Consider the following 23992-nt stretch of genomic DNA (forward strand, 5'->3'; position numbering starts at 1 on the left):
AAAATAAAGAGTTGCAGTTTTTTGGGGTGAGGGCAGGGTCATGACTGTGGGTCAGCCAGGCCTCTGCCTTATACTGCCAGGCAAGACTTGTTTTTCAAGATAGAAACTGATGTTTGTGCTCATGGTGCTTTCTGTAATCAATGTTCCACTTATGTCCCCTGCCGCCAACTCTTTTATCTATGGGGAGCATCTTATGGGGTGCTCTAAGCATTGGATCAGGAGCCACAAAGTAACTTTAAAACAGGGGTACTTGCAAGAAAATGAAAAAAACAAAACAGGTACTCATGAAGTTGACATGTTCAGCCTTTATTATATAAAGCATTATTGTGCCCATCTGGCCAGCTGAACTCAGCTGTAAGCAAGGTTAGGTGTTAAAGGGCCCCTCAACACAGCATGAACCCCAGAAGCCCAAAATCTGCTCTCAAGAAGCCATTGGGGTGAAGCCTCACCCTTGGGCACACTCAGCCAGGGGGCAGACAGTGCCCAGGCCCCACTGAGCCCCCCACAGGCAATCCCAATCCCAAATAGGTAATAAAAGGGGCTTGGGTCCCTATGAGACCAACCTGCAGCTTGGGGGTGTCCCCTCCCTCTCCCCATGTTCTGATGTTTCATTTGCAGCCCAGCTGATGTCCAGGCAGTTACTTCCCAAGAACACATAGCCAGTGATGGTTTCAGCAAAGCCTACATTCACTCATCTTTCCGTCCTTCACACTTTCCCATTGCTGGCCCTCCCCTAAGCCCAGGAGCTCTGACAACCACCCTGACACAGAGGCTGCCAACTGGAAGAGCTGTGACCTTCCTTGAGCCTGGTCACAGAGTAGAGGTGGGGGCTGGTGGCCTCTATAAAGCTGCCTGAGCCAGGAGGGCTGTCTGCACTTCCCAGGCCACAGGAGTGCTTGCAGGGATCATGCAAGATCCTCCAATGGCTGTTGAAAGAAGGAAATGCAGCTTCAATCAGCTCGCTTGAATGTTATCACAAACCAGGGTGGCAAACTCAAATAAATGCCCACAGTGCTCAGCAGATAACAGCAACAGGCATGGGGGTGTGAGAAAGGGAGGCCAGGCAGAGATGCAACCCTGTGAGAGCACACAGCCCTCCCAAGGGGCTCCCTCTACCCTACTGGGGTCACTTCACAGACACTGAGCAGAGCCGAGAGGTGGGTGACTGTAAGCTGGTAGCAGGGCAGGGCCCCAGGTTCTCACCTGCCATCTGTGCATAGCTACAGGCCCTGGGGACTTGCAGGGGCTGCCCACAGGCCAGGGCCAGGCAGAGCAGCCTCCTCACATGCAAGGCTGGGGGATTGAACCTCTGCCCTGTGGCGCACACACGCACTCCAGAGAAGACCTTTTGAGCCCTCTCGTGGAGGGGTTTACTAGCCCAGCAAATGCCAACAGGCAGAACCACACTTGATAGAGGACCCTTAAGCAGCTCCTAGTGCCCCCTCCAGCCTGCATCTACCTTGTTTATGGGAAGGTGACCATCTGGGGGCAGGGGAACAGGCCAGAGCCACCTCCTGGGCCCCTGATGCCCAGATGAGAGAGGAGTGGGACAGGTGAAGAGGCAGACAGGGTCTCTCTCTTCTCCCCCTTTCCCTGTATGACACCTCCCTGGGCCCAGGCCAAGGGAAGGGCTGAAACTGACAGGAAGGTTGGAGATGAAAACCTCATCAAAGGAGCAGCTACAGTGTTAACAACCAGAGGCCGCCCATATGTCAAGGCCCAGGTGTGCAGCCCTCACCTGGCATGTGCAGCCCTTAGGTTCACCTCTTCTCAAGAGCCCTGGAGGCAGTTATGGCACAGAGAGGCCGGCTGCTACCAGCCCTGTGTGCCTGTGCCATTGGGGAGGCTCACGGGGCAAAACGCATCTAAATTCCTAACCCCCAGCCCTAGCTTGGGTTGTAGAGATCCAGGGCCAGCCCTGGACAGGTCTGCAGGTTCAGGGAGACAGGAAGTAGAAGTGGCCAGAGGGCCCCAGCAGGAGCTGAGTCTGGCTAGTTAAGCCTGATTCTCTTGCTGACAAATTTTCCACGCCTTCCATCACCTCTCAGATTTGAGACGGTTTTTTTTTTTTTCCGGTTTTCTTTTTTTGGACTGGGGTGGTCCCAAGGACCTGTTCTCGGACATGTGTAGAAACTGCTTTTTGGGGGCACTCCCTCCAGCTGCCCCACTAGCAAGCTGGTGTACACCTCTTCCCTTCCGCAGACATACCATCTGCGTGCAGGCCCCCTACACTCACTAACTCTGTGTTTTCAAGGCTCAGACCACTGGGGGCGACAAGGGGAGAGCACCTGAAGGCCCCTGCCCCTCACAGGGCTCTGGGGCTGCATCTCTGCAATGGCAGTCCCCACTACCCTGAGAGGCATGGGCTCTCTCAGTCCCAGACCACCCACTGGCTTCTGAACCTAGAACTGAATAGAGCAGCAGAACACTACCAGAGCTGGCAGTCACTGGAACCCTTTTCTCCCTTTCAAACTAGGCCACCCAGAAGCAGCTCAGCCACAAGCTGGGCAGTGCCAGGAAAGGCAGAAAAGCCTGCGTGGGGCCCTGGGGCACGAGGAGCAGGTGGAAGGCGGTGGTAAGGCACTGTGGATTGCGCCGGGCTGTCAGTGCTGGGCCTGCTCGGGGGCAAGCCAGGTAGCTCCGGGCCCTGGGACTGGATAAAGTGGTCAGTGGCCCATGGGGAATCAGGGAGTTTGCCCTGCCATTGGTCAAGTCACCAGGACCCAAATACAGACTTTCAACAACCCCGTGGAATAAGGTATCTGTTTAGAATAGAATTTTCTTAAGGAAAACCAAAAATACAGGGGGACAATACACCCCCTGCTGCACCCAGAACCTTGAGAAGCCCTGAGTATTGGGACTCTGTCCTCCCTTCCCCATTCCACAGCAATGCTATGAGAGCAGCCCCAGGCTCCAAACATGCACCACTTGGGCTTCCAGTCTGCAGAGCAATGGCAGGGGGCAGCCCATAGATCACTCCACCCTGCCCCTGTTCTCATAGCCCCCTCTAAAGAGTATCTATAAAAATGGATTTAATGTGTGAAAAAAAATAAAACCAAGTGGTGTGCTTCCCCACTGAGATGATCCCACAGCTGAAGTGGAAGTACCATGTAGCACCAGGGCTCGAAACAAATAGGGGTGTCAGGTCCTTGTCCAGTGCATGTGACAGGTGGTGGGGGGAGGGAGACCCAGCCTCACAGGGGCCAGAGCAGGACACAGCCAACTGCTGATAGTTGCTGTGCCTCGAGTGCCTGGCGTGCACAGGGGACCCCACATGTGTGACTGCCCAGGGAGTTGTGAGCTAGGGGCCTCTCTTCCAGCTATCCCCCCAGCAGACTGGGGGACCAGTGGGGCAGGATGACCAATCTTTCAACAACAGAGGCCCTCCAAGCCAGACTGGGCTTGGATCCCTGTAACCCCCTGTACCCATGGGGTGCCCCACCCCATGGGGAGGAAAGAGGGGAGATGGGAGACTGTGCGTGTCCCCTCCCTCCAAGTGCAGCAGGAGAAAGGCCACTGGCCCAGCTTGGTCACACACCATCATCAGGGATTGCTGGAGTGTGTCCAATGCCCCCGAGCCTCCGGGCCATGCTGATGAGTGAGCGTAGCTGCACCAGCCTCAGAGGCCCCACCTCCCTGGGGTCCTGACTCTCCAGCCACCGCAGAGCTGTCTCCAGCCCCCGGACAGCCTCCCCAGCAGTGGGCACCGAGACTCCGTATGCAGTGGCCACTTCCTCCTCCTCTGCACCCCCCATGCCAGAGGGCAGGCTCGTTGGGGGTGGGGGGGCTGCAAGGGCCAGCGCAGGGGGCAGGGCAGAGCCCACTTCCTCTCTGCAGCCCTCAGGCAGACCATCGTCGTCCAGGTGCAGCCACTCTGCAACCTCCTCAGGTGCCAGGCACTTGTAGGCCAGAGCTGCCAGATGAGTGAGGTCGCTGAGCACCCTGCTGTGCTCAGCGGCCTCCTCGGCCTGGCAGGCTGGCTGCCCAGCACCCTCCTCAGCAGGCCGGGACTCAAAAGCGGCCCGCAAGCCTAGCAGCCAGCAGCGCTCGATGCTGCCTGCCTGCACCAGGTCCCAGGAGAGGCCAGCCAGGTAGAGCATGTCCTTGAGCATGAAGCTGCGCATGAAGTCCAGTGGGGAGCCGCTGGCACAGGACACAGCCAGACGCAGCAGCTCCCGCTTGTACAGCTGCTTGAAGGCAGCCACCACGCCCTGCTCCAGAGGGGCAGGTATGTGCGCCCGGCTGCTGCCCTTGGATAGGAACAGCACGCGCACAGCGCCGTCAGGTGTCTGCAGCTCCTCCGGAGGCCCGAGGGGCTCAGGTCGGCACCGCAGGGGAGTCTCCTCACTTTCCTCCAGGGCGGGCATCCTGGTGGCAGGGCTTGGGCAGGGCGGGTGGGCGACCAGCAGCACGGCCTTCTGCTGCAGGCAGCTTCGGCGTAGGTAGCGCTTGACGCCGGGAACAAATTCCTCGAAGAACCAGCCCCGCAGCAGAGGGCGGCTAAGCCAGGCGTCAGGGCTGTAGCGATAGGAGGCCGGGAACTTGTCCTGGTTGTGGTGGCGCAGGCTGGGCGGGTCGGGAAGCTGCCCGATGACCAGCGGCTTCAGCTTGTGGCTGCCCGTCAGGTTGGCGGCCAGCAGCACCGTCACCCGGTCGCCCCGCCAGCGCCGGCCGCAGCCCCCTGCCCCGGGGTCCCCTGCGCCCAGGGCCGCGGTCTGCTCCGGAAGCAGCTTCCAGTAGAGGCCCGTGACGTTGGCGTTGTAGATCTGTTCGTCGCCGTAACCGCCCTCAGTGGGGGGCGGCGCGGCCGGGGCCCGGTCGGGCAGAGAGCCGGCGCCGGCGCCGGGGGGCAGTGCGGGCTCCTCCTTGACCGGCGGGCGTGGCGCGGGGCCCGGGGCCGGGGGCCGGGCCTCGCCATAGAAGCGCTGGCTGGAGATGCCATGGCGTTTCTGCCAGCGCCAAAACCAGCCGTGGCTGGCCTTGAAGGTGCACTCGGGCCCGTATATCTGGCGCGCGAAGGCCTCGGCCTGCGCCTGGATGATGGGCCCCGAGAGCGGCACGCCGTGCTGGCGCAGCGTGAGGAACCACGAGTACACGGCGCGGTCGATCTCCTCCTCGTTGGCCAGCCGCATCTTTTTGCGCTGCGTGCCCACCTCGCCGCCCAGCTGGTCCAGGAACCAGCGCAGCTTGGGCTCGTCCTTGAGCCAGCCGCGCAGCGTGCCGCCGGGCACGCCGAAGTCGCGGCACACGCTGGCCTGCCGTTCGCCGCCCTTGACGCGCTCGATGGCCTGCAGCTTGTCCTTGATGGAGTAGGCCTTGCGGAAGGCCATCTTCACCGCCACGCGCGGCCGAGGCCCGGGGGCTGGGGGCGGCGGCCGTGCGGCGGGGACCGGGGCGGGCGCTGGGGGCCGTGGCGGCTCCATGGGACGCCCGGGCGGGGGTCGGCGGCCGCGGCGTGGGACGGGGCCAGCTGGGGGGCCCGCGGGGTACATGTTAGCGGAGGCGGGGACCGCGTAACGCGGGAGCCACACGCCCGGCCGCTCGGGGCGGGGCGGTTGGGGGCGGGGCCGCGCGGGACCCACCCCTTTGTCTCGCCCGCTCGGCGGGCGCAGGCGCGCTGACCCCCGCTCGGCCCCGCCCCGCCCCGCCGTGACGCCTGCGCGTTGGTAAGCCCCGCCCAGGCCAGGCTACTTGATTAGACGCGCCGCGGAGGGGGTCGGGCGGGCTGCGGACGTGTTCCTTGCAGTTTGTGCCGACTCCTTTGGGAAAGAGCGATCTCCGTGGCCGTCTTTCACTGGTTTCTGCCTTTGAAGTTGCGCAGCTCGTCGCGCCAAGGGCCTATACGGTGAGCCGGGGCGTGCGCAAAGGCCGCGTCCCCCCGCGACCAAGGCCCCCGGCGCTTGGTAGAACCCAGAGCTTCATTTCCCGTGCGCGGCCTGGGCGGCCCCTCCTTTCCTCTGCTACCTTGCGCTGCGGGTCTTCCTTTGGTCACCGCGTCCGTGGCTGGCGTGTGAGTACCGCGGCCCCTGCCGGAAGGAGCCACAAGCCCTGGAGTGGCCCGAGGGGCCGGGAGGGCGGGCGGCCCGGGCGGCGCCAGAGGCTCGCGCCGTTAGGGACCGAGGCGCAAGTGCGCCAGCGTGCCGGCTTAGGGGCCGTGCGCCAAGTGCGGCTCTCGGGGCGAGCGCAAAGGGGCGGGGCGGCGGAGGCCACGTGGCCGGCCAGGAGGGCGTCAGCGGGCCGGGGCTTCGGGACCCCCTGGCTTGGCAAGCACTCGAGTCCACAGACGACGCGGCGGCCGGGGACACGGCCCAGCCTGCTACGGTCTGGCGTGTGACCGCTCGGCCACCCGAGTGTGGAAGCCTGCTGCCGGGGCCTGGGGCCTTGTTGCCAGTCGTCTCTGTGGGTGCCTGACGATATCTGCGCCAGCTGCTCCTCTGGCCTGTAGCCCTTGCATTTGTCCAGCACGTGTTTACTGATCACCTACTGGGCATAGAGGGGACAGGCATGGACGCAGCCCTCGCGGAACTTGGCTCGTGAACACGGGGAAGACTAAGGATGTATTGTGCTCGCAAATTCAAAAGAAGCAGGGGTCTCCTGATTTGGATGAGGTGGTTCCAGCAGTCTCTGAAGAGGGGGGTGGTGCTCTTCCTGAGAAGTGAGCACTTTCAGAGGTTGTAAGTGGAAGGCAGAAGGCAAAGCCGGTGCAGTGGGGTGGAGACCCGTGGGACATCAGGATTGGTTTCCAGAAGAAAGGGCTGGTGCAAAATAGCCATTCGTGTAGCTCAACCTTGGGTAGTCCCTGACAGTGAGGGGTGCTTCTTAAATTGACACTGTAACTCACCTCTGAGGAAGGCAAGGCGACACTCCCCCGCCCCGTGCTCTGGACTGCATGAGCCATTCAGAGCTCAAATGCAGTTGGTCATTTCCTGAGCCCCTCTATGTGCTCAGCCCTATGCTAGGGTGGGGGATGCAGTATAAACGACAGAAGTGAAAAGAGCCCTGGGTGTCCCCTGAGAAAATGCCTTTTCACCAAGTGCCTGGCACACAAATCCTCAGGCTTAGCCAGGCTCTCAGACTTGTCCTTGCAAAGGCCTTCTGGGCCCTATGCCAGTCCAGTGGGGCAGCATTGCCCAGTATCTACCAGGAGGCAAAAGGAGGGCCAGTGCCCTTCCAGGCTGTACAATGGCCAGTTCAACGTGTGCCTCGATTTTTTTATTTGGAGTGGGTCGATTCTGCTGTTTGTTACCATCATGTGTTGAGCACAGGATGGCTTCTTGCCCTCTGAGGAATGAGCCAGCCTCTGGGCTTCACTCCTGGGGAGCTGGATGAGGCTGCAGGGTTTAGCATGGTGGGCAAACCTGCTTGATGATGGACAAAAAGAGTACCCCTGGTGTACCATGAACAACTTCATCAGCTTTTTGAGGGCTGCGTGCAGGAAATGTTGACATTGAGCATGTGAAGGCTATCCTCCTGTGCCAGTGATTTATGATGACATACAGGTGTCGGAAGCTGATGGCAGTGAGACATGTACACCAAGTTCTGGGGTAGAATTATGCCATGGGTTCCCAGCTCTTCATCTTCCTAACTCAACGGCCATGAGCACTTGGACCCTTAGTTTGCTGCTGTATAAAATGTCACTCTCCTGGCCCTGGTGTGTGAGGTGTGTGTGAGGTGTGGCATAGGGGCTGGAATGGGCCAGGGGGCACTGTGGCTGGGCTGGTGAGGTCAGGCCAGGGGACCACAAGCTGGATGGAAATAGAACCGACATTCAACAATGTTTGAGGCAAGGATGTTGTTGGGCCTGGCTAGGCCTGGCATGGGGTGGTTTGGGCAGCTAGTGTCAGCATTCTGGGTCTCAGTGTGCAGGGCCCACCTCCTGCCATAGGACAGGCTGGCATTTTTGAGTAGGGCTGGAATACCCAGAAGTCAGACACAGGAAAGCGGCTGAGTGGGAATTTGGGATCTTGGAGTTCCCCCCCCCCCTAAAAAAAGATCAAAGGCATCTCTCCCATGTGCAAATACATTGTTCTATCCTGTGCAGCTTCCCCATTGTGATTGACAAAAAAAGCCATTTTCTCAGACACCCTGTCCACATTTCAAGTGCTAGTCACTGTCCTTTTGGGTACTGAAGATAACAGAAAGTTCTGTGGGGAAACACTGGTCCACAGACTGGGCCAGGCCAGTCAGGTGAGCCCTGAGAGAGGTGCTGCTGGTTGGGGTCTGATGCACAGGCTGGGCCCACCAGCAGACCCTACCCCCACACACCTCGCCAACTTCTCCCTGTGGAGGGTAGACAATCTGGGTGCCCAGCTGTGTGTCTGTGATGGGGTGACCTGGGTACAGACTACCTCAGGTGGCATCCGGAGGATGGAAGGTAGCGTACAGGGCAGGGCCTGGGGAGCCAACTCTTCCCAGAGAGCCTCCCTGTTTGCAACTTGAACTTGCTCAAGTCCTCTAGCCAGGACTGTCCTGGGCAGGGGCTACTGCCAGGTCCTGTGCTGGCTCTGGAAGAAATGCCCTCATGGGTCAGCACAGGCTGTGAGGACCATGCACCTCCATACCCCTTGGCATATACTTTGGAGCACCTACCTGCCTCCTTGCTGTGGAGGGCCAGGGGTTTGCTGAGTGAGTCCTGCTGGGGTCCACCTGTGGCAGGGCCACGTGAGCAGCCTGCACCACAGGTCCTGGTAGCCACGAGGACCTCCCAGAGCTTGGTCCCCATAGTGTCCTTGAAGCCTGGGCAGCTAATGGAGGCTTGAGTGCTCTGGGCACTGTCCGCTTCTCAGGAGAGAGCTCTTGGAGGGCCTGAGAGAGGGGAGCTGACTTTGGTGGTAGGCCCTGCAGCCTATAGTCCAGCCTGCTTCCAGGAGCAGAGAGGGGGGACTCAAGTCGTTTTCCCCTGGGTCCTTGCTCTGGTGTTTGTGAGACTGCTTCTTTGGCAGCTTTCTTCCCTGTGCTACATTGTCTTTCCAGGAAGCTCCTGCTGCTGCCACATAAACTGCAAGAGAGAGGGGCTGACCATTTGTGGGAAAAGTCATTGCTTCACACTTCCAGGCCGTTTTACTGGAGAGCTGTAGGTTTTTGCGTGTGTGTATCCTCAAGGAAGTGCTTAAACTCGAACTTGCTCTTCTATTGGTAGAGGTGGTGCTATCAGTGCAGCAGGTCCTCCTGGCACATGTGCGTGCTCGGGTGCTGGGGCTATGCTGCCTGTCCTGGGAGGCTCCCTGCTGGCCAGCCTTCCAGGTGACAGGCATGGCCACCAGGTCCCCAGCGTGGCTCACTGGTGTCTCCTGAGAGCCTCCTCCCTGCAGGACACAGCACAGGGTTTCTTGCTGCTCCCATGGGGCAGCTTCCTCCCCATCTTCTCAGCATCCTCATCTCCACCCAGTCCCTGCATAGGCAGGCAGGGCTCCCATTGGAGAAAGAAGACAGATCCCTAGGGCTCTCTGGAAGTTCAACAGCAGGGGTGGCCCCTCCTGCCTAGTCCTACCAGGGCAGGAGTGGGTGGCTGGTTCCTGTCACCTGCATCCAGCTGGCTTCTCCAGAGCTTACTGGGGTCATGAGATGGCTCTTGTGGGATTCGGGGCAGGATCTCCAGCCCAGGTGTAAATGTGTGAAGGTCTCATCCCTTCATGCACACTGAGGAGAGCAAGTCTGGTGCTTTTGTGTCCCTTGAGAGCCTTTTGCAGCTTGTGCTAGGGCCCTCGGGTGGCAGCCCTGCCTAAAGGTGGCCCCTGCTGAGTGAGAGGCCCTGTCCCAGTGGGGGCCTTGGTGTCAGCAAAGCACACCCTTCAGGGCTGGCTGGGCCTGGGCTGCCCCCACTTGGAGGGTCCATGTTGTCTTCCAGGCCTCCTCCAGCAGCCTGGACCCAGTGGCAGCACAGGGGAGGGGCTGGGGATCCCTCAGCAGCCCCAGGGGCACCTGTGTGTGCTCACTCTCCCTGTCCCAGGTTGCCTTGGGCTTGGATGAAGGTGGCTCAGATGGTGGTCCCTGCTTGTCCCCAAGGGCCTTCCTGGGCTTCAGTTAATGCCCCCAAAAGCTACCCTTTCAAGGGATGACGGAGCAGCACTGCTTTGAGCGAGTGGACTCGGCCGCCACCTGGGATTGTGGTGGTGGGTCTGTCTGGTGCTCACCTTCCGTCTCCACCGCTCACCTCCACGTCACCTCCCACCTCGACAAAGCAGCTTCTGAAAGGCCCTCCGGCTTGCTCGGGCTGCCCAACTGATGTGTCTGACGTGGTTAGCCTTTCTGACTGCCTCTAACCTTGCTGCTTTTCCTTCATGCTGTCCTAGGAGGTCAGAGCAAAAGTGAGTACCCACCTGTCCCAGTGCTCTGTGTTTCCCTTCACATGATCTGGGGAGCCCCTCCCTCCCCAGCCCTCACTGCTGAGGGAGCCCCACCACCACCTGTGCAGGGCTCAATCTGCCAGGCAGGGCTGTAGTGTCCTCATCTGTCAAGCAAAGGAACAGGGTTTGCTGGGGGTGGGAGGGGGTCAGCAGCATGGGGGCACCCTGTGTGGCCCTTAAAATTGGCTTCCCCTTCCTAAGCTGTAGCTCCTGCCACCACTGGGAGAGCCCCAGGAGCCTGGCCTAAGGTCACGTAGGCCAGTAAGGCCTGGCAGGATGTTGGCACTGAGGGTCAGCTTAGTGGGCACTGCTGCAGGGACTGGGGCTAGTCCAGACCTGTGCTGCTCCACGGGAAGTGGAGGGCTTGGTGGCCAGAGAGGTTAGAGGGCAGACAGGCCCTGCCAGGTTGGCCTGTGACTCCAGGCCGGCCCACTGCCCCTCAGCAACAGTGGGTGATGTCACAATGCCCTGCCTGCTTGCTCCTCTGCTGCCTCCCACCCTGACCCAGCCTCTGTCTGTCAGCCTGGCCTTGGTAAGTGCTGCCCCAGCCTGGGGAGGAGGAATGAAGGGGCAGCCCAGGGCCCCTGTGGCCTCTTGGCCCAGCTCCTCACTGGTACAATTAGAATGCCCTGCTGGGATGAGTGTAGGATTCTGGCAGCATGCCATTAAAGAGCCTCAGCACTCCACTTAGAGACTGGATTTCAAAGTACAATGCAGAGACCTTCCTAGAAGTTCTCTCTGCCTGTGTGGGATTTAGACAACAAAACATCCCACTGGGGTCATTGGAACGGGCTTTGGTTTTGTTGGGGGTGGGTGTCAGGAAAGGGTCATGGACCCCACAGCCAGTGGTGGTAAGGGTTTGCTATCCAGGCCAAAGGCTGTCCTCCCTCTGGGTGGGGACCTGGCTGGTCCACACTCCCTTAGGCTCCACCAAACAAGCCCACAGAAGCAGCAGGATGGCAGAGGTATCTGTAAGGGACAGCTGTGCAGCCCTCTCTCAAGTTAGCTCCTAGGTGTTGGTTAGGCCCAGACCCTTTCTGCTTTGGAAAGCACAGCCCAGAATTGGGTATGGCTGGGGAGGAGTCCTGTGGCAGTCAGCTAATGGCCCCATGGGGGAATAGCCCCACAGCCTGCCACTGCCGTGCTGGGACTCCAAGATTCCCTTGGCACCCCTTTAGTTTGGTGGACCCCAGTGTGGGGAGGAGCCTGGAACTGGCCACTGCCTGCTGCTTCCCTTCTCTGCTGGCCACAGCATCCTTCTTGGTGTCTCCAGTTGCTGTGACCCTGCCAGAGTGTGGAGTGGGCGCTCCTGGCTGCCTGGCCCCTCCCTGGCAAGGACAGTCACACCTACAAAGAGGCTGCCCCTTTTCTAAGACCTGCAGCTGCACGGGAGGAGCACACTGCTCTAGGGGGCGGCAGTGTGGCAGGCACAGGCAGCATGCGTGGTAAGGCTGCCCATCCTTGGGGACAGCTGCCTCCAGGACATGGCTGAGTTTAGCCTACACAGAAACACAGGATTAAAGTCAAATTTAACTGAGCACATCCTGTTTATATTTCATCTGGCAACTTGGAGATTCTATAAGAAAAGGTTTCTGTGGCCAAAGAGGCTTGAAAATAACATTCCCTTTTGGAGCCCTTTTGGAGAGTTGTGGGGCATGTCAGATTAGTGAAGTCAAGTTTTGCAGTTAAAATATACGTACACATACATATACATATGTATATTATTTTTTGCTTTACAAAACAAGTTCTCTGCTTGGATTTGACTGTTGAGTCCTTGAATGTAATCTCATGGACCCCCTGGGAAGCATCCCCAATGCCCACTTCCTTCCCCCAGGAGGGAGGGCATGGGGGAGGCGGGTGCCTTGAGCGAGCCGCCGTGTGTTCCACTGTGTTGCAACTGCCTTCTTGTGCTTGCTTTTTAATGCTGTGCCTGGAAGATGAGGAGCGGGAAGGCCTTTTGTGCCCTGGAGACCGTGTGGGAGGACAAGCACAAGTATGAGGAAGCTGAGCGACGCTTCTATGAACACAAGGCCACGCAAGCCGCCGCCTCTGCCCAGCTGCTACTGGCCGAGGTGCCAGCTGTGAATGGGCCCAGCCAGGAGGACATCAAGGATGGCGACGAGGCAGAGGCCCCTGACACCAGCTGCAGGAGTGATCCTGGGAGGAGCCACAATGGCAGGAAGCCCCTGCAGAAGAAGCGGAAGCGCTCCCCTAAGAGCTGGCTCGACCAGGCAGACCTGGCCCTTGTGGGCCTGTCTGCTGACCACGTGTGGCTAGACAAGTCACTTTTCGACCAGGCAGAGAGCTCCTACCGCCAGAGGCTGGCAGACGCAGCAGCACAGGCTACCCAGCCGTTTGCCCCAGCCCTGTGGGGTCCCTGCACCCATGGCAGCCAGGTGGCCTGCCACCACGTGACCTGGGGGATCTGGGTCAATAAGTCTTCCTTTGACCAGGCTGAGCGGGCTTTCGTGGAGTGGTCTCAGGCCCTGCTGCTTGCCACTGAGGAGAGCTGCAGGCAGGGGGCTCCTGACACAGGCCAGTGGGTGGCCACCCCTAACCTGGCCTATCAGCCCAACCCACCAGCCAATGGCCAGCCCCCACTAGGCAGCCTGCAGGCACTGGTTCGGGAGGTGTGGCTGGAGAAGCCCCGGTACGACGCGGCTGAGAGGGGCTTCTACGAGGCCTTGTTTGATGGCCATCCCCCTGGGAAGGTGCGCCTGCAGGAGCGAGTTGGCCAGACTGAGGGTGCCCGGCGAGGCCGCAAAGACCGGCGGGGCCGCAACGCCATGGGGAGCAAGCGAGCTGGGCCACGGCGGGTCGACGGGGAGGCTCCCTCTGCCTTGCCTTGCTGGTATTTCCTGCACAAGGATGCGGAGGCCCCCTGGCTCAGCAAGCCCACCTATGACAGCGCCGAGTGCCGCCACCACACTGCAGAGGCCTTGCGCATGGCCTGGCGCCTTGAAGCTGCCTCCCTTGCTCACCGGCCTGGTCCCCGGTCTGGCCCGTCCATATCCAGCCTAAGACCCAAGTAGGAGAAACTTGCTGGGCAGGTGCTCGGCCTGGCCTGGGCCAGGCTTGGCTATGGGCCCAGAGACAGCTGTCCCGGGCTGGGGCTCTTTGTGCTCCCCTGGCCTGCCCTGCCCTGGTTGGGTGCTCTCCCCAAGACCTCTGGACCCGGCTTAATTGAGTGCAGGGATGGGTTGAGCAAGGGTAGTGCTATGTCCTTGAGGCAGTGTGGCTTCCAGGGTCACCCCTTGAGGGTTACAAAATTCTGGGCTGTCAGTGTGGGGGCAGGGAATGGGACAACACAGGGAAGAATCTGCCCCATGCAGCAGTCTCCCTTTGGCTAGGCAATTCCCCATATCCCCTCTGGCCATCACACACCAGGGCTGAGAAGATGAGGCAGGGCAGGCGGGGAGTGTTGACACTGGGTTTCTGGCGCCTGTGCTCCACTGGGGATGAGATATGGGAGACAGTATGTCCGTGCCTGTGCTTCCTGTCCACCCCTGGCTTCCCTTGTTGTTTTTAACCGCCTCTGAGGGAAGATGGGCATCTCAGATACAAGAGCACATGGCCGGTCAGGTGGCCTCCGTGTGAGGGATGCCCAGTTTGTCTGATCTCCCACTGTTCCTGCGTGGGTGAGTGCAGCCCCAGCAGTGGTCTCTGGAGGCCAGGGGCCTGGCCACGAGAGGGGCTCCCCAGCCAGCTGTGGGCAGGGTGGCTGGATGCAGAAGGGAAGACAGAGGGCAAACAGGCGGCGGTGCCAGGCCATACTGTTCCCTGCTGGGGAAGGAAGTCTTGAGGATGAGACAGGCTAGGTCAGGGAAGGACTTGGAGGGTCCCAGCTGAGGGTCCAGAGCAGTGCCAACCTTGGTCCTCTACTCCTAGAGAGGGGTGGGATGGGACCCCATGGTCACCTCCTACCCTGACTTGCCTCAGTGTATGTGGTGACCTGGCTCCTCACCAAGAGCCTCCTGGGTAAGGGGTAAGTGGGGTGGTGGTGGGGTCACTGTGCCGAGGGGACACATGGTGAGGCCCAGTGATGGCCCTGGGGGACTCAGCACAGAGATTGGCAGCAGAGTGGGATCGGGATCAGGGCATTGCTGTCACACTCGGGGTGGCAAGAGGGGCTTGGCTGTTTGAGGGGGGAGATGGTTTGGACTCTCCCTAGTTCCTCTGCTCTGCTGAGCAGTGGGTGTGTGGTGCAGCAGTGGTGGCTGTGGTGGTGCCAGTGAAACGTGTTTCACAAAAACAGGTCTCGAGCTTTTTGGTTTTGGGACTCCAGAGAGCATTCATTCTATCTATTGGTTTTTTTTTTTTACCACATTAACAGTTAAGCTGAGAAATGCTGAAATTACTTACTTGTTGAAGAAGAGTAAGCTTGTTACATGTTAATAACACATTTTTATGAAAAATACTTTTCCCATACCAAAAAATTCAGCTGGGCACAGTGGCTCATGTCTGTAATCCCAGCACTTTGGGAAGATCACTTTGGGAGGCCAGGAATCCAAGACCAGCCTGAGCAACATAGGGAGACCCTGTCTCTGTTAAAAAAAAAAAAAAAAAAAGAAGAGGAAAATCAGCAGGGTGTGGTGGTGCTTGCATGTGGTCCCAGTTACTCCAGAGGCTGAGGCAAGAGGATTGCTTGAGCCCACGAGTTGGAGGCTGCAGTGAGCTATGAGGATACAACTGCGCTCCATCCTGGGTGACAGCAAGACCCTGTCTCTAACAAAAAAAAAAAAAAAACAACAGTGAGCAGAGTGGCCTTTATACTTTTGCAGATCTGCAGTGTCTGGCTTAGTTGGAGACAGCTGGATTCTCATACTTGTTTCTGCACTCAAGCTGTTGGCATATGTTGCTTGACTGATATAAATCCAGCCTCGTGTGATTGAAAACAGGACCTTGGGGACCCCCAGAGATTCTTGGACCACACTCTGAGAGCCATTGATCTGGAGGGCAGGCCTGGGGACCCTGCCCTGGCACTGAAGGGGGCCACACTGGGGATGCTCTGGGTGGGGGCCATAACAGACTTGAGGTCTTCATGTTGAGACCACTTAAGTTCTCCCCTGGGGCCTGGAGCCTTTGTCACCCAGGACTGGGATGGCCTAAAGCTGGTGTCTGGGACTGGGGTCAGATGTCACAGTGCACCCTGCTTATTCTGGGCTATTCCAAGAGGCTCTGGGGAAGGGTGAGGTCAGGGGCTATCTCGAGCTCTCTCTTCCCAGGAATGCTGACTTAGACTCTCTTCCCCATCCCAGCAGAAAAATGGCTACAAACTTCCTAGTCCATGAGAAGATCTGGTTCGACAAGTTCAAATACGACGATGCAGAAAGGAAATTCTATGAGCAGATGAACGGGCCTGTGGCTGGCTCCTCCCGCCAGGTGAGGGCTGCGCTTGGGGCCGTTGGGTGGCTCTGCTGCCTAGCGGGAGTCACTGAGGCATGCCAGGAGGTCTGGCTGGGCCGGGAGGGGAGCCCTGTTGGCACCAGGAGGACAGAGGCACAATGCAGCTGAGTGGCCCTACTCATGGTGCTGGGAGTGGGCTCTTTGGAAGATGGCCTTGGCTGGCTCCTTTAGTGCCAGATCTACTCTTGGCTTCTGGTCCTGCCATCTCCCGGGCAGCTGGGCCCATGAGTGGACAGGCGCTGGTGCAGGTGGTGCAGGGCCAGGCCTCACACAAAGCCCCCCGCAGAGCATGTGCACCCAGCCCAGCGTCAGGGCGTTGGGCACCTTCTGCTTTTTGCTGTCCCACTGAGCTTTCATTCTGCACAATACTTTCTTGTTCTCTCTCTGTGAAGGTTCTTGGGTTTTTTTGGTTGGCTTTTTAATTAAAAAAAAAAAAAAAAAGGACTGGTTCTTTCTGCACTGCAGGAGAACGGCGCCAGCGTGATCCTCCGAGACATTGCGAGAGCCAGAGAGAACATCCAGAAATCCCTGGCCGGAGTGAGTACCTGCGGCCCATGTACTCACGGGCTCGCACTTGGCCAAGCAGCATGTTTGATTCCCCCCGCCCGCCTCCCCAGTACTGCTGATTATTTTGGCCCTTCGGAACAAAGTTAGGGTGAAGTGTGCCGCACGGTGTCCTTGTGGGACATGCAACTCCAGGCCCAGACTGCCATAAAGAACATTTTCATTCTTCTATTCTTTGCACGCCTCTCTTACCTGTTCATTAGCAGTCACCCTGGCTGCTCCTGTGGCACCAGCTGTGGGCTCAGCCTGGGCTGAGTGGTGTCATACCACGGCACATGTGCTTGGAGCCCTGGTCCTTCCTGCCTGCTCCCTGCTGAAGGAACATGTGTGTCTGCTGGTCCCTCCTCCAGTCTCTCCTAGGTCCTGCCCTGCTCAGGGAAAGGGTAGTGGTTTCACAGGGTGTGTGGAACTCAGATCATAGAAGCAGCACCATCTTGAAGTTGAGGCCCAGAGAGGGGCACTGCAGCTCTACTTGGCCTCCAGGTTTCAGACCAAGATCAGGAGTTGGGGGCAGCAGTTGAGGTGCCATGGCCTGGCTGTGGGGAGGGGAGAGGGGTAGGCGTGTCTTTTAGGAGGTGACAGACCTGCTGCTCTGGCTTCCTACTCCAGAGGAGTTGGGATGTTGACTCTCTGTGGTGCAGTGGTGTCCTGGCCTTTAGGGCTGGGTGTTAGTTTCCTGTTGGCTGCTATAACGGATCACCACAAGCTTCACGCCCAGCTTAAAACAACACATTTATCTTATAGTCGTTGAGGTCAGAAGTCCGAGATAGGTCTCACAGGACTGAGTCCTGAGTGTCAGCAGAGTTGCGTTCTTTCTGGAGGCTCCAGGAGAGAGTACATTTCCTTCCTTTTCTAGATTCTAGAAGTTGACCACATTCCTTGGCTTGTGGCCCCAGTAGACAATCTCATCACTCCCAACCTCTGCTTCTGTCTTCACATCTCTTTCTCTGACACCCCCCCCCCCCCCCCCCCCCGCCGCCTTCCTCTGTCACTTGTAAGGATTCTGTGATTGTTTCAGGCCGTCCAGGATCCTGGGCCCAGGATACTTTCCCCATCTCAAAATACTGAATTTCATTATATTTGCCAATTTTTTTTTTTTTGCCATGTAAGGTAACAGATTCACAAGTTCTGGGTGTTGTGACATAGGCATCCACAAATTCATACCCTCATGTGTAAAATGCATTTGCTCCACACCAACATCTTTATGAGTCTCAGCCCCTTACAACATCAACTCAAAGTCCATAATCTCAACTAAAGCAGGCCATGGGGGCGTCGTGTATGGTCCATCCTGAGGCAAAATTTCTCTCTAGCTGTGGACCAGTAAAACTGGAAAACAAGTTATCTGCTCCCAAAATACAACTGTGGAACAGATAGAGGGTAAAAGTTATAGAGAGTCCCATTCAAAGTGGGAGGAAGTGGAAGGAAAAAGGTATCACTAGTCCCAAGCAATTTCACAGTCCAGGCAGGCACAGGTTTGAAGGCCTAGAGATAGTCCTGTGCGGCCCCAGGGCGGCCCCAGAGTTGCTGCTTATGAGAGACAGCATCTCTTTGCCCCTGAGAGATTTTTTCAGCTTTTCTGCTGAATTTTGAGGATCTGCAACCAGCCTTTGATTTCATCCCGTCTCTTTTTGGTCCAGGCTGGCAGTGTTTCTTTTCTTTTTTTCCAAGAGACAGGGTCTGGCTCTGTTGCCTGGGCTAGAGTACAGTGGCGTGATGCAATTCCTGGGCAGTGTTTCTGTTTTGTACGTCATGGGTCCACACCATTAGATAAGAGGTTCCTTCAAAGGTTTTTACTAGATAACCCATCTCTATTCCTGCTTTCTAAAATGGCCTCAGGCATCCATGAGTAGCACTCCTGATCTCTGGGCAGCCATTCAAATACTCTGGCCTTTGATCTTTTCCAGGTACTAGTAAAAGGCTGTCCGGCCACCCTTGGCTTTCTCTCCAGAGCATGCTTTCCTGACAGTTTAGTATCTTTTACAATCTGGAGAGGCTGAGAATTTCCCAGACCATCAAGTCCTGGTTCTTTTATGCTTAACAGTTCTTCCCTCAATCTCTTTCCTCTCCTATTTTACTATAAGCAGCAAGAAGAAACTAGGCTGCACTTTCCACACTGCTTGGAAATTTCCTCAGCTAAAGATCAAAGTGATCCCTTAGAAGCTGTTCTTTCCAGGTGCTGCAGGACACAATTCAGCCAAACTGTCTGCCACTATTTGCTTCCTCCAGTCTCCAGTAACATGGCATCAGAGCCCTCGCCAGCAACACCTTTAATATCCCCATTTCTACCAACAACATTATGTTAGTGACAGTTGAGGCTGTTTTCTAAGGTGATGTTTACTTTGCTCCTCACTTTTCCAGTCTCCATTAGCAGAGTTCTTAACATCTGGATTTCTGCTGACAGTCTGTCTGCTCAAGGAAATCGAGGATTTTCTGTCACGCTCCTCAAAGTTCTTCCAGCCTCACCCGCTGCCCAATTCCATTTTTAGATGTTTGTTCCAGCAGCACCCACTTCCAGGGGCCAAGATCTGTGTTAGTTTCCAATTGATGTTGCTGTAACAAATTCTGGTATCTTAAAAACAGCACAAATATATCATCTCACAGTCCTGGAGGTCAGGACTCTGAAGTGCATCTTGTGGAGCAAAATCAAGGTGTCAGCAGGGGACTGTGTTCCTTTTGGGGACTCTAGGGAGAAAGTCCGTTCCCTGTCTTTTCCAGCTCCCAGAAGCTGAGAGCTGGTAGGTGCCGCATTCCTTGGCTTGTGGCCTCCAGGCAGCTGTCTCATCATTCAGCCTGTGCTCTCTGTGCTCTGTCCCGTCTCCCCCTTCTGTCCTCTCATGTGCCTCCTTCCCCCTCCTGCCCTCCTTCCCCCTTGTGATTACATTGTATCCACCCAGATAATCCAGGATCATCCATCTTCGTATCCTTAATCACATCTGCTGAATCCTTTTTTGGATGGGAGATGGCGTATTTATGGGCTCTGGGAGTTAATATGTGGACTCTTTGGGGACAATAATTTTTTTTTTTTAATATGGGGACCATAATTCTGTCTGCCACAGCTGGTTGGGGTACACCCACTCCTAGCCCATCCCCCAGGCACCCAGTCAAGTTCAGGCCAGGCAGACACAGGATTAAGTTGGCATAGATTTTTGCACCTCGGCCAGGTGTATTGGGCTCCAGTGTCCAGAAGGCAGGGGTTGGGGCTCAGCAGAACTCTTCCTGCCCTGGCTCTTTTGGGGTCAGCTGCCAGGTCATGGTCTGTGGGATAAGCAGGTAGGCATGCTATTAGGGCCGAGGGATTGGTTTGCTAGGGTACGATAACAAAGTATCACAGACTGGGTAACTTAAACAACAATTTATTTTCTCACAGTTTTGGAGGCTGGAAGTTTGAGGGGCAGGTGGATTAGGGCTGGTTCCTCCGGAGGCCTCTGTCCTTGGCTGCAGATGGCTGCTTCTTCCTCTGTTGTCACATGGTTGTCCCTCTGCATGTGTATCCTAATCTCCTCTTATAAGGACACCAGTCATACTGGATTAGGGCCCACCCCAGTGATCTCATTCTAACTTGATTACTCTGTAAAGGCTCTATTTCCAAATAAGGTCACTTTCTGAGGTACTAGGGGTTAGGGCACCAGATTATGAATCTGAAGGGACATTATTCAACTCGGATCAGGGTCCCAGGAAGGACATTGCGGACCAGCCCCATCTTGGATTTGGGTGGGAGTGGTGCCCTGCAGACACTGGGACTTGAGAATCAAGAGGCTTCAGGAGCTGTACTTGATGGGGCACAGGGTTGGATTCTATCAGCTGCCTATGGTGCTCTACCCAAGGCCATGAGGTGGCGCTCTGTGGCCAGCTCTCACGGGCTGACTGAGCAGGGTGACCTAGGCCTGCCCCACTGAAGCTTTGCTTGGGGGCCCTGGATCCTCGGTCCCACTGAGTCAGAGTAGGTGAGGGATCTGGGTCATGGGCCTGATGGGGAGGCCTGAGAGCAGTGGGCTTTGGCCTAGTGGCGGGCACAGTCAGGCGGTAGTGAAATACACCACCTACTGTTGTGCGGGCTCTGCCCTTACCAGGTCCTTAGGCTTCTGTCCCTTCTCTGCCATCCCTGGAACCTGGCTTGCCCAGCGCACGAGCCCTGGCCCTCTGGAAACTTGGAAGTGAGACCCTTTCCCACCTGCCCTTCCCAGGTTGTGTGCTGACTTGTGCCTCCTCTTCCAGAGGAGACCTTTTCCCTGTCCTCAGCCTGCTACATGGGGTGGGTAAGGCCTGAGTACTCTGGCCCTGGCCCTCCTGTGCTCCAGCTTCTGCCCCGAGGCTGTTAGGCCTCTTCCAGTGTCTCCCCAGCTCACACTGTTCACATGCACCTGCCAGCCCTGGGCTTTCCCTGACCATTTCCTCTTGGCCTTGCTGCCAGGTCAGCCTCCTGGGCCACACTCGCTCTGATCCCAGCCCTGCTCAGAGTGTGATCTTTGGGGCTCAGCTCCCACACCCTGGAGATGCGGGGAGCCAGACAGAGTAGCAGTCCCCACTCGGTGATATCCCAAGGACTGACAGAAGGTCCCCAGGGCTGGGCTGAAATGCTGCGCAGTGGTCAAAGGCCTGTGTCTGGTGCTTTCTGCGAGGAGGGGGTTTATCTGCCCAGCAGGTGCTGAGCCCCACCTCCCCACAGAGAGGACGTCCTCGGGGAGCCTGCCTGGGTGGGGTCAAGCTAGGGCCTCCATGTGGCCAGGTATACCCTATCATTAGACCATTTCCCTTGGGGTGTGGGCTGCATGGAATGACCCCATGCTGTGCATGTAGATCCTCACTAAGGACTGTCCAATGTCTGGGAATAGGAGGCTAGAAGTCTGACCAGGCCCCTGAGGCATAAATCAGGCTAAGCTGTAGCAAACTGTCACCCAGAGCCTTCAAAGCCTGGCCTAGTGAGCAAGACAGCAGGTGTGCCGGGGGAGGTGTGGTTCAGGGCTGGCTGCCACCTATGCTCCTGTCCCACAGGGCCCTCAGCTGCTCTCCCCTCCTGCACAAGTTGGTGTTCTTGGTCCGCTTGAGGCCCAAGCCAGGGTGCCCTGGGACTGTTAAGTCCTGCTGCCGCCTCCAACCAGCTTCTGAGCCTAGCTGCTCAACAGGGCTTCGTGGGCAGCAGCAGCCACGGCTCTGAGCTCTTTGCTGCCCCCATGACTGGGTTGTTCTGAGTCTTATGCTTTCTGCTTGACTGAGAATTTCACCATGGTCTGTGACAGCCACCCTCTCTGAGGTCAACAGGTCTTTGCACCAGTAAAGATGGACTGGGCATCAGCAGAGAGGGGCTTCCTGGGGCTTCCTTCTGTAAGTCCAGCACAGTCCTGAGCATGGCAGGTGGACCCAAGCCTCCCACCCAGCCTCAGGGCTCTGCTTGCAAGCAGCTATGAATGAGGGGGACCCTAGGAGCAGGCTGGGGCACTGAGCCCACCCCTCCCCCCCACTGCCTTGCAGAGCACGGGCCCTGGGGCCTCCAGTGGGCCTGGTGGAGACCACAGTGAGCTCATTACCCGGATCGCCAGCCTAGAAGTGGAGAACCAGAGCCTGCGAGGCGGTGAGGCCCAGGGCCTGACAGGTGGGGGGTCAGCCCCAGCCCCTGCCATCTGACCGTTGTCCCCTTGCCCCCGCAGTGGTACAGGATCTGCAGCAGGCCCTCTCCAAGCTGGAGGCCCGGCTGAGTGTGCTGGAGAAGAGCTCACCCGCCCACCGGGCCACAGCCCCACAGACCCAGGTGAGTGCCCTCCCCATAGATCCAAGGACCCCACATCTGGCACTGTGCTGGTCTGGCAGCAATGAGGAGCTTGTAGCTGGGGTCCTGGTGTCTGCAAGGCGCCTATGAGGGTTTATAGTGATGTCCAGGCTAACCCCAGGGCAGGGTGGGGGCAGTTCTTATCTCTCCCCAGGGCCCTGCATGTGGGGTGCACAGCTCGGGTCCACAGGAGCGGGAGGAGGACTTAGCCCAGCCAGCCCAGGCAGCTCAGTACCCCCACCCCTACCCCCATGGCAGCACGTGTCTCCCATGCGCCAAGTGGAGCCTCCAACCAAGAAGGCAGCCACACCAGCCGAAGATGATGAGGACGATGACATTGACCTGTTTGGCAGTGATAACGAAGAGGAGGACAAGGAGGCAGCCCGGCTGCGGGAGGAGAGGCTGCGGCAGTACGCAGAGAAGAAGGCCAAGAAGCCGGTGCTGGTGGCCAAGTCCTCCATCCTGCTGGACGTCAAGCCTGTGAGTGGGGCAGGGCAGGGCTGGGCTTCAGGGAGGCCAGGCCAGGCCCTCAGCTGCCACGGACAGGGGGTGCCTTGTGGCTCAGTCTCTGACCCCCACCCCTGCCATCCTGGGTCCTGGTGGGATTTTAAAGCCAAGTTTAGAAATCTTGGGATAAGAACAGAAACTTGGAGATGGGACAGGTATAAATTTGGATTGTTTTCTGGGGGCCCTTTAAGGACACAGAATTGTATACTCAGTGGATTGACGCAGGGGCAGGCAGGGTTCTGGAGGTTTCTGAGGGTGGCTGGCCCCAACCTTTCTATCTCTTGCCCACAGTGGGATGATGAGACAGATATGGCCCAACTGGAGGCCTGTGTGCGCTCCATCCAGCTGGATGGGCTGGTCTGGGGGGCCTCCAAGCTGGTGCCCGTGGGGTATGGCATCCGCAAGCTGCAGATCCAGTGTGTGGTGGAGGACGACAAGGTGGGGACCGACTTGCTGGAAGAAGAGATCACCAAGTTTGAGGAGCATGTGAGTGGCCAGCAGGGGAGGGAGGGGCAGGATGGGAGCTTGGGTGACCCTGGGCTACACCCTGCATGCCTGCCCTGCCTCAGTGGGCCTGGCAGGGAGCAGGAGCCATGGTAATCGCCCCTGCCTCTCCTCAGGTGCAAAGTGTTGACATCGCAGCTTTCAACAAGATCTGAAGCCTGATGAGCACTTGCGTGTCTGAGTGCGTGTGTGAGTGTGGCCCTGCCATGATTAAAGACTGAGTCTCCGGCCCTTTGGCTCCTGTCCTGGTCATTCAGTGGGCAGGCCCTGTGCTCGGCCTATGTCTCCTTTCTTATCTCAGCCCCGTCAAAGCCCTGCCACTCCCATTGTCCATGGCCTCTCTGTGACCTCCCTTGGCCCCGTGCCCTCATTCTGGCTCACCTCTGCTTGCTCCTCTCTGTCCCTGTGTCACAGCCACTCCCATGACTCCAGCCCCTCCAACTGCAGGCTTTCTGTCACAAATGACAAGTCCAGTTCATGCACTTGAAGCCTGAAACAGAATGTTAGCTCAGTTTCTCCACTCTCTGCATCGCATGGCACCAGGGCCACAGGAGCAAAAGTGCATGCCTGGAACTGTCCCCGCTGCTGTGACCAGGGCCCTGTGCCCCACCCTTGACCTGCTGGAAACCCTGCACACATCCCACCATCCTTAGGATGAAGTCCAGACCTTTCTCCATGGCTCCTGGGGGCCACTGCCCCCTCTGCTCTGTGGTCTGTGCCTCCACCTGCGGGAGACCTGAGCCCAGCCTCATTCCCATCTGGTCTTGCATATCCCCTGCCCCAGCAACCCTGTGTGGTCAGCACTTGTGTCGGTGGTCCCTCCCCTGGGCTGTAGTCCAGCATGGCCACAGCCAGTGTCTGTATTGGGGTGACAGGGTGGGTGTGGTTACTTCCTATCAGC

The 23992-nt window shown here is 57.8% G+C and overlaps 2 protein-coding genes across 13 annotated transcripts; one reads left to right on the forward strand and one right to left on the reverse strand.

Moving 5' to 3' along the window:
* Positions 1–312: 312 nt before the first annotated feature.
* Positions 313–5492, reverse strand: TIGD5 (tigger transposable element derived 5). The gene has a single exon (XM_069465902.1). The coding sequence runs from the start codon at positions 5490–5492 to the stop codon at positions 3531–3533; it is 1962 nt and encodes a 653-aa protein (XP_069322003.1). The 3' UTR covers positions 313–3530.
* A 200-nt stretch (positions 5493–5692) lies between these two features.
* Positions 5693–23321, forward strand: EEF1D (eukaryotic translation elongation factor 1 delta). Of its 12 annotated transcripts, none has more exons than XM_069466802.1 (9): positions 5693–5845; positions 12284–13374; positions 15605–15728; positions 16218–16289; positions 21786–21885; positions 21962–22062; positions 22339–22560; positions 22879–23073; positions 23208–23321. In XM_069466802.1, exons 2-9 carry the CDS (start codon positions 12284–12286, stop codon positions 23244–23246), a joined length of 1944 nt encoding a protein of 647 aa, XP_069322903.1. In that variant the 5' UTR covers positions 5693–5845; the 3' UTR covers positions 23247–23321. The 12 variants fall into 12 exon arrangements, with proteins under 12 accessions (XP_069322903.1, XP_069322908.1, XP_069322914.1 ...); XM_069466803.1 differs by lacking the exon at positions 5693–5845 and adding an exon at positions 6640–6655; XM_069466807.1 differs by lacking the exon at positions 12284–13374 and having other exon boundaries at positions 5703–5845; positions 15608–15728.
* The last annotated feature ends 671 nt before the right edge of the window (positions 23322–23992 follow it).

Source organism: Eulemur rufifrons, chromosome 3, assembly GCF_041146395.1.
Source record: "Eulemur rufifrons isolate Redbay chromosome 3, OSU_ERuf_1, whole genome shotgun sequence".
NCBI lineage: Eukaryota > Metazoa > Chordata > Mammalia > Primates > Lemuridae > Eulemur > Eulemur rufifrons.

What these genes read in the sequence shown, in the direction of transcription:
- TIGD5 (XM_069465902.1), bottom strand. Translation starts at nt 5,492, where the DNA reads ATGTACCCCGCGGGCCCCCCAGCTGGCCCCGTCCCACGCCGCGGCCGC.
- EEF1D (XM_069466802.1), top strand. Translation starts at nt 12,284, where the DNA reads ATGAGGAGCGGGAAGGCCTTTTGTGCCCTGGAGACCGTGTGGGAGGAC. An exon ending in ATATCCAGCCTAAGACCCAA is followed by an intron (nt 13,375 to 15,604) that starts GTAGGAGAAACT and finishes TCCCCATCCCAG; the next exon opens with CAGAAAAATGGCTACAAACT. An exon ending in TGGCTGGCTCCTCCCGCCAG is followed by an intron (nt 15,729 to 16,217) that starts GTGAGGGCTGCG and finishes TCTGCACTGCAG; the next exon opens with GAGAACGGCGCCAGCGTGAT.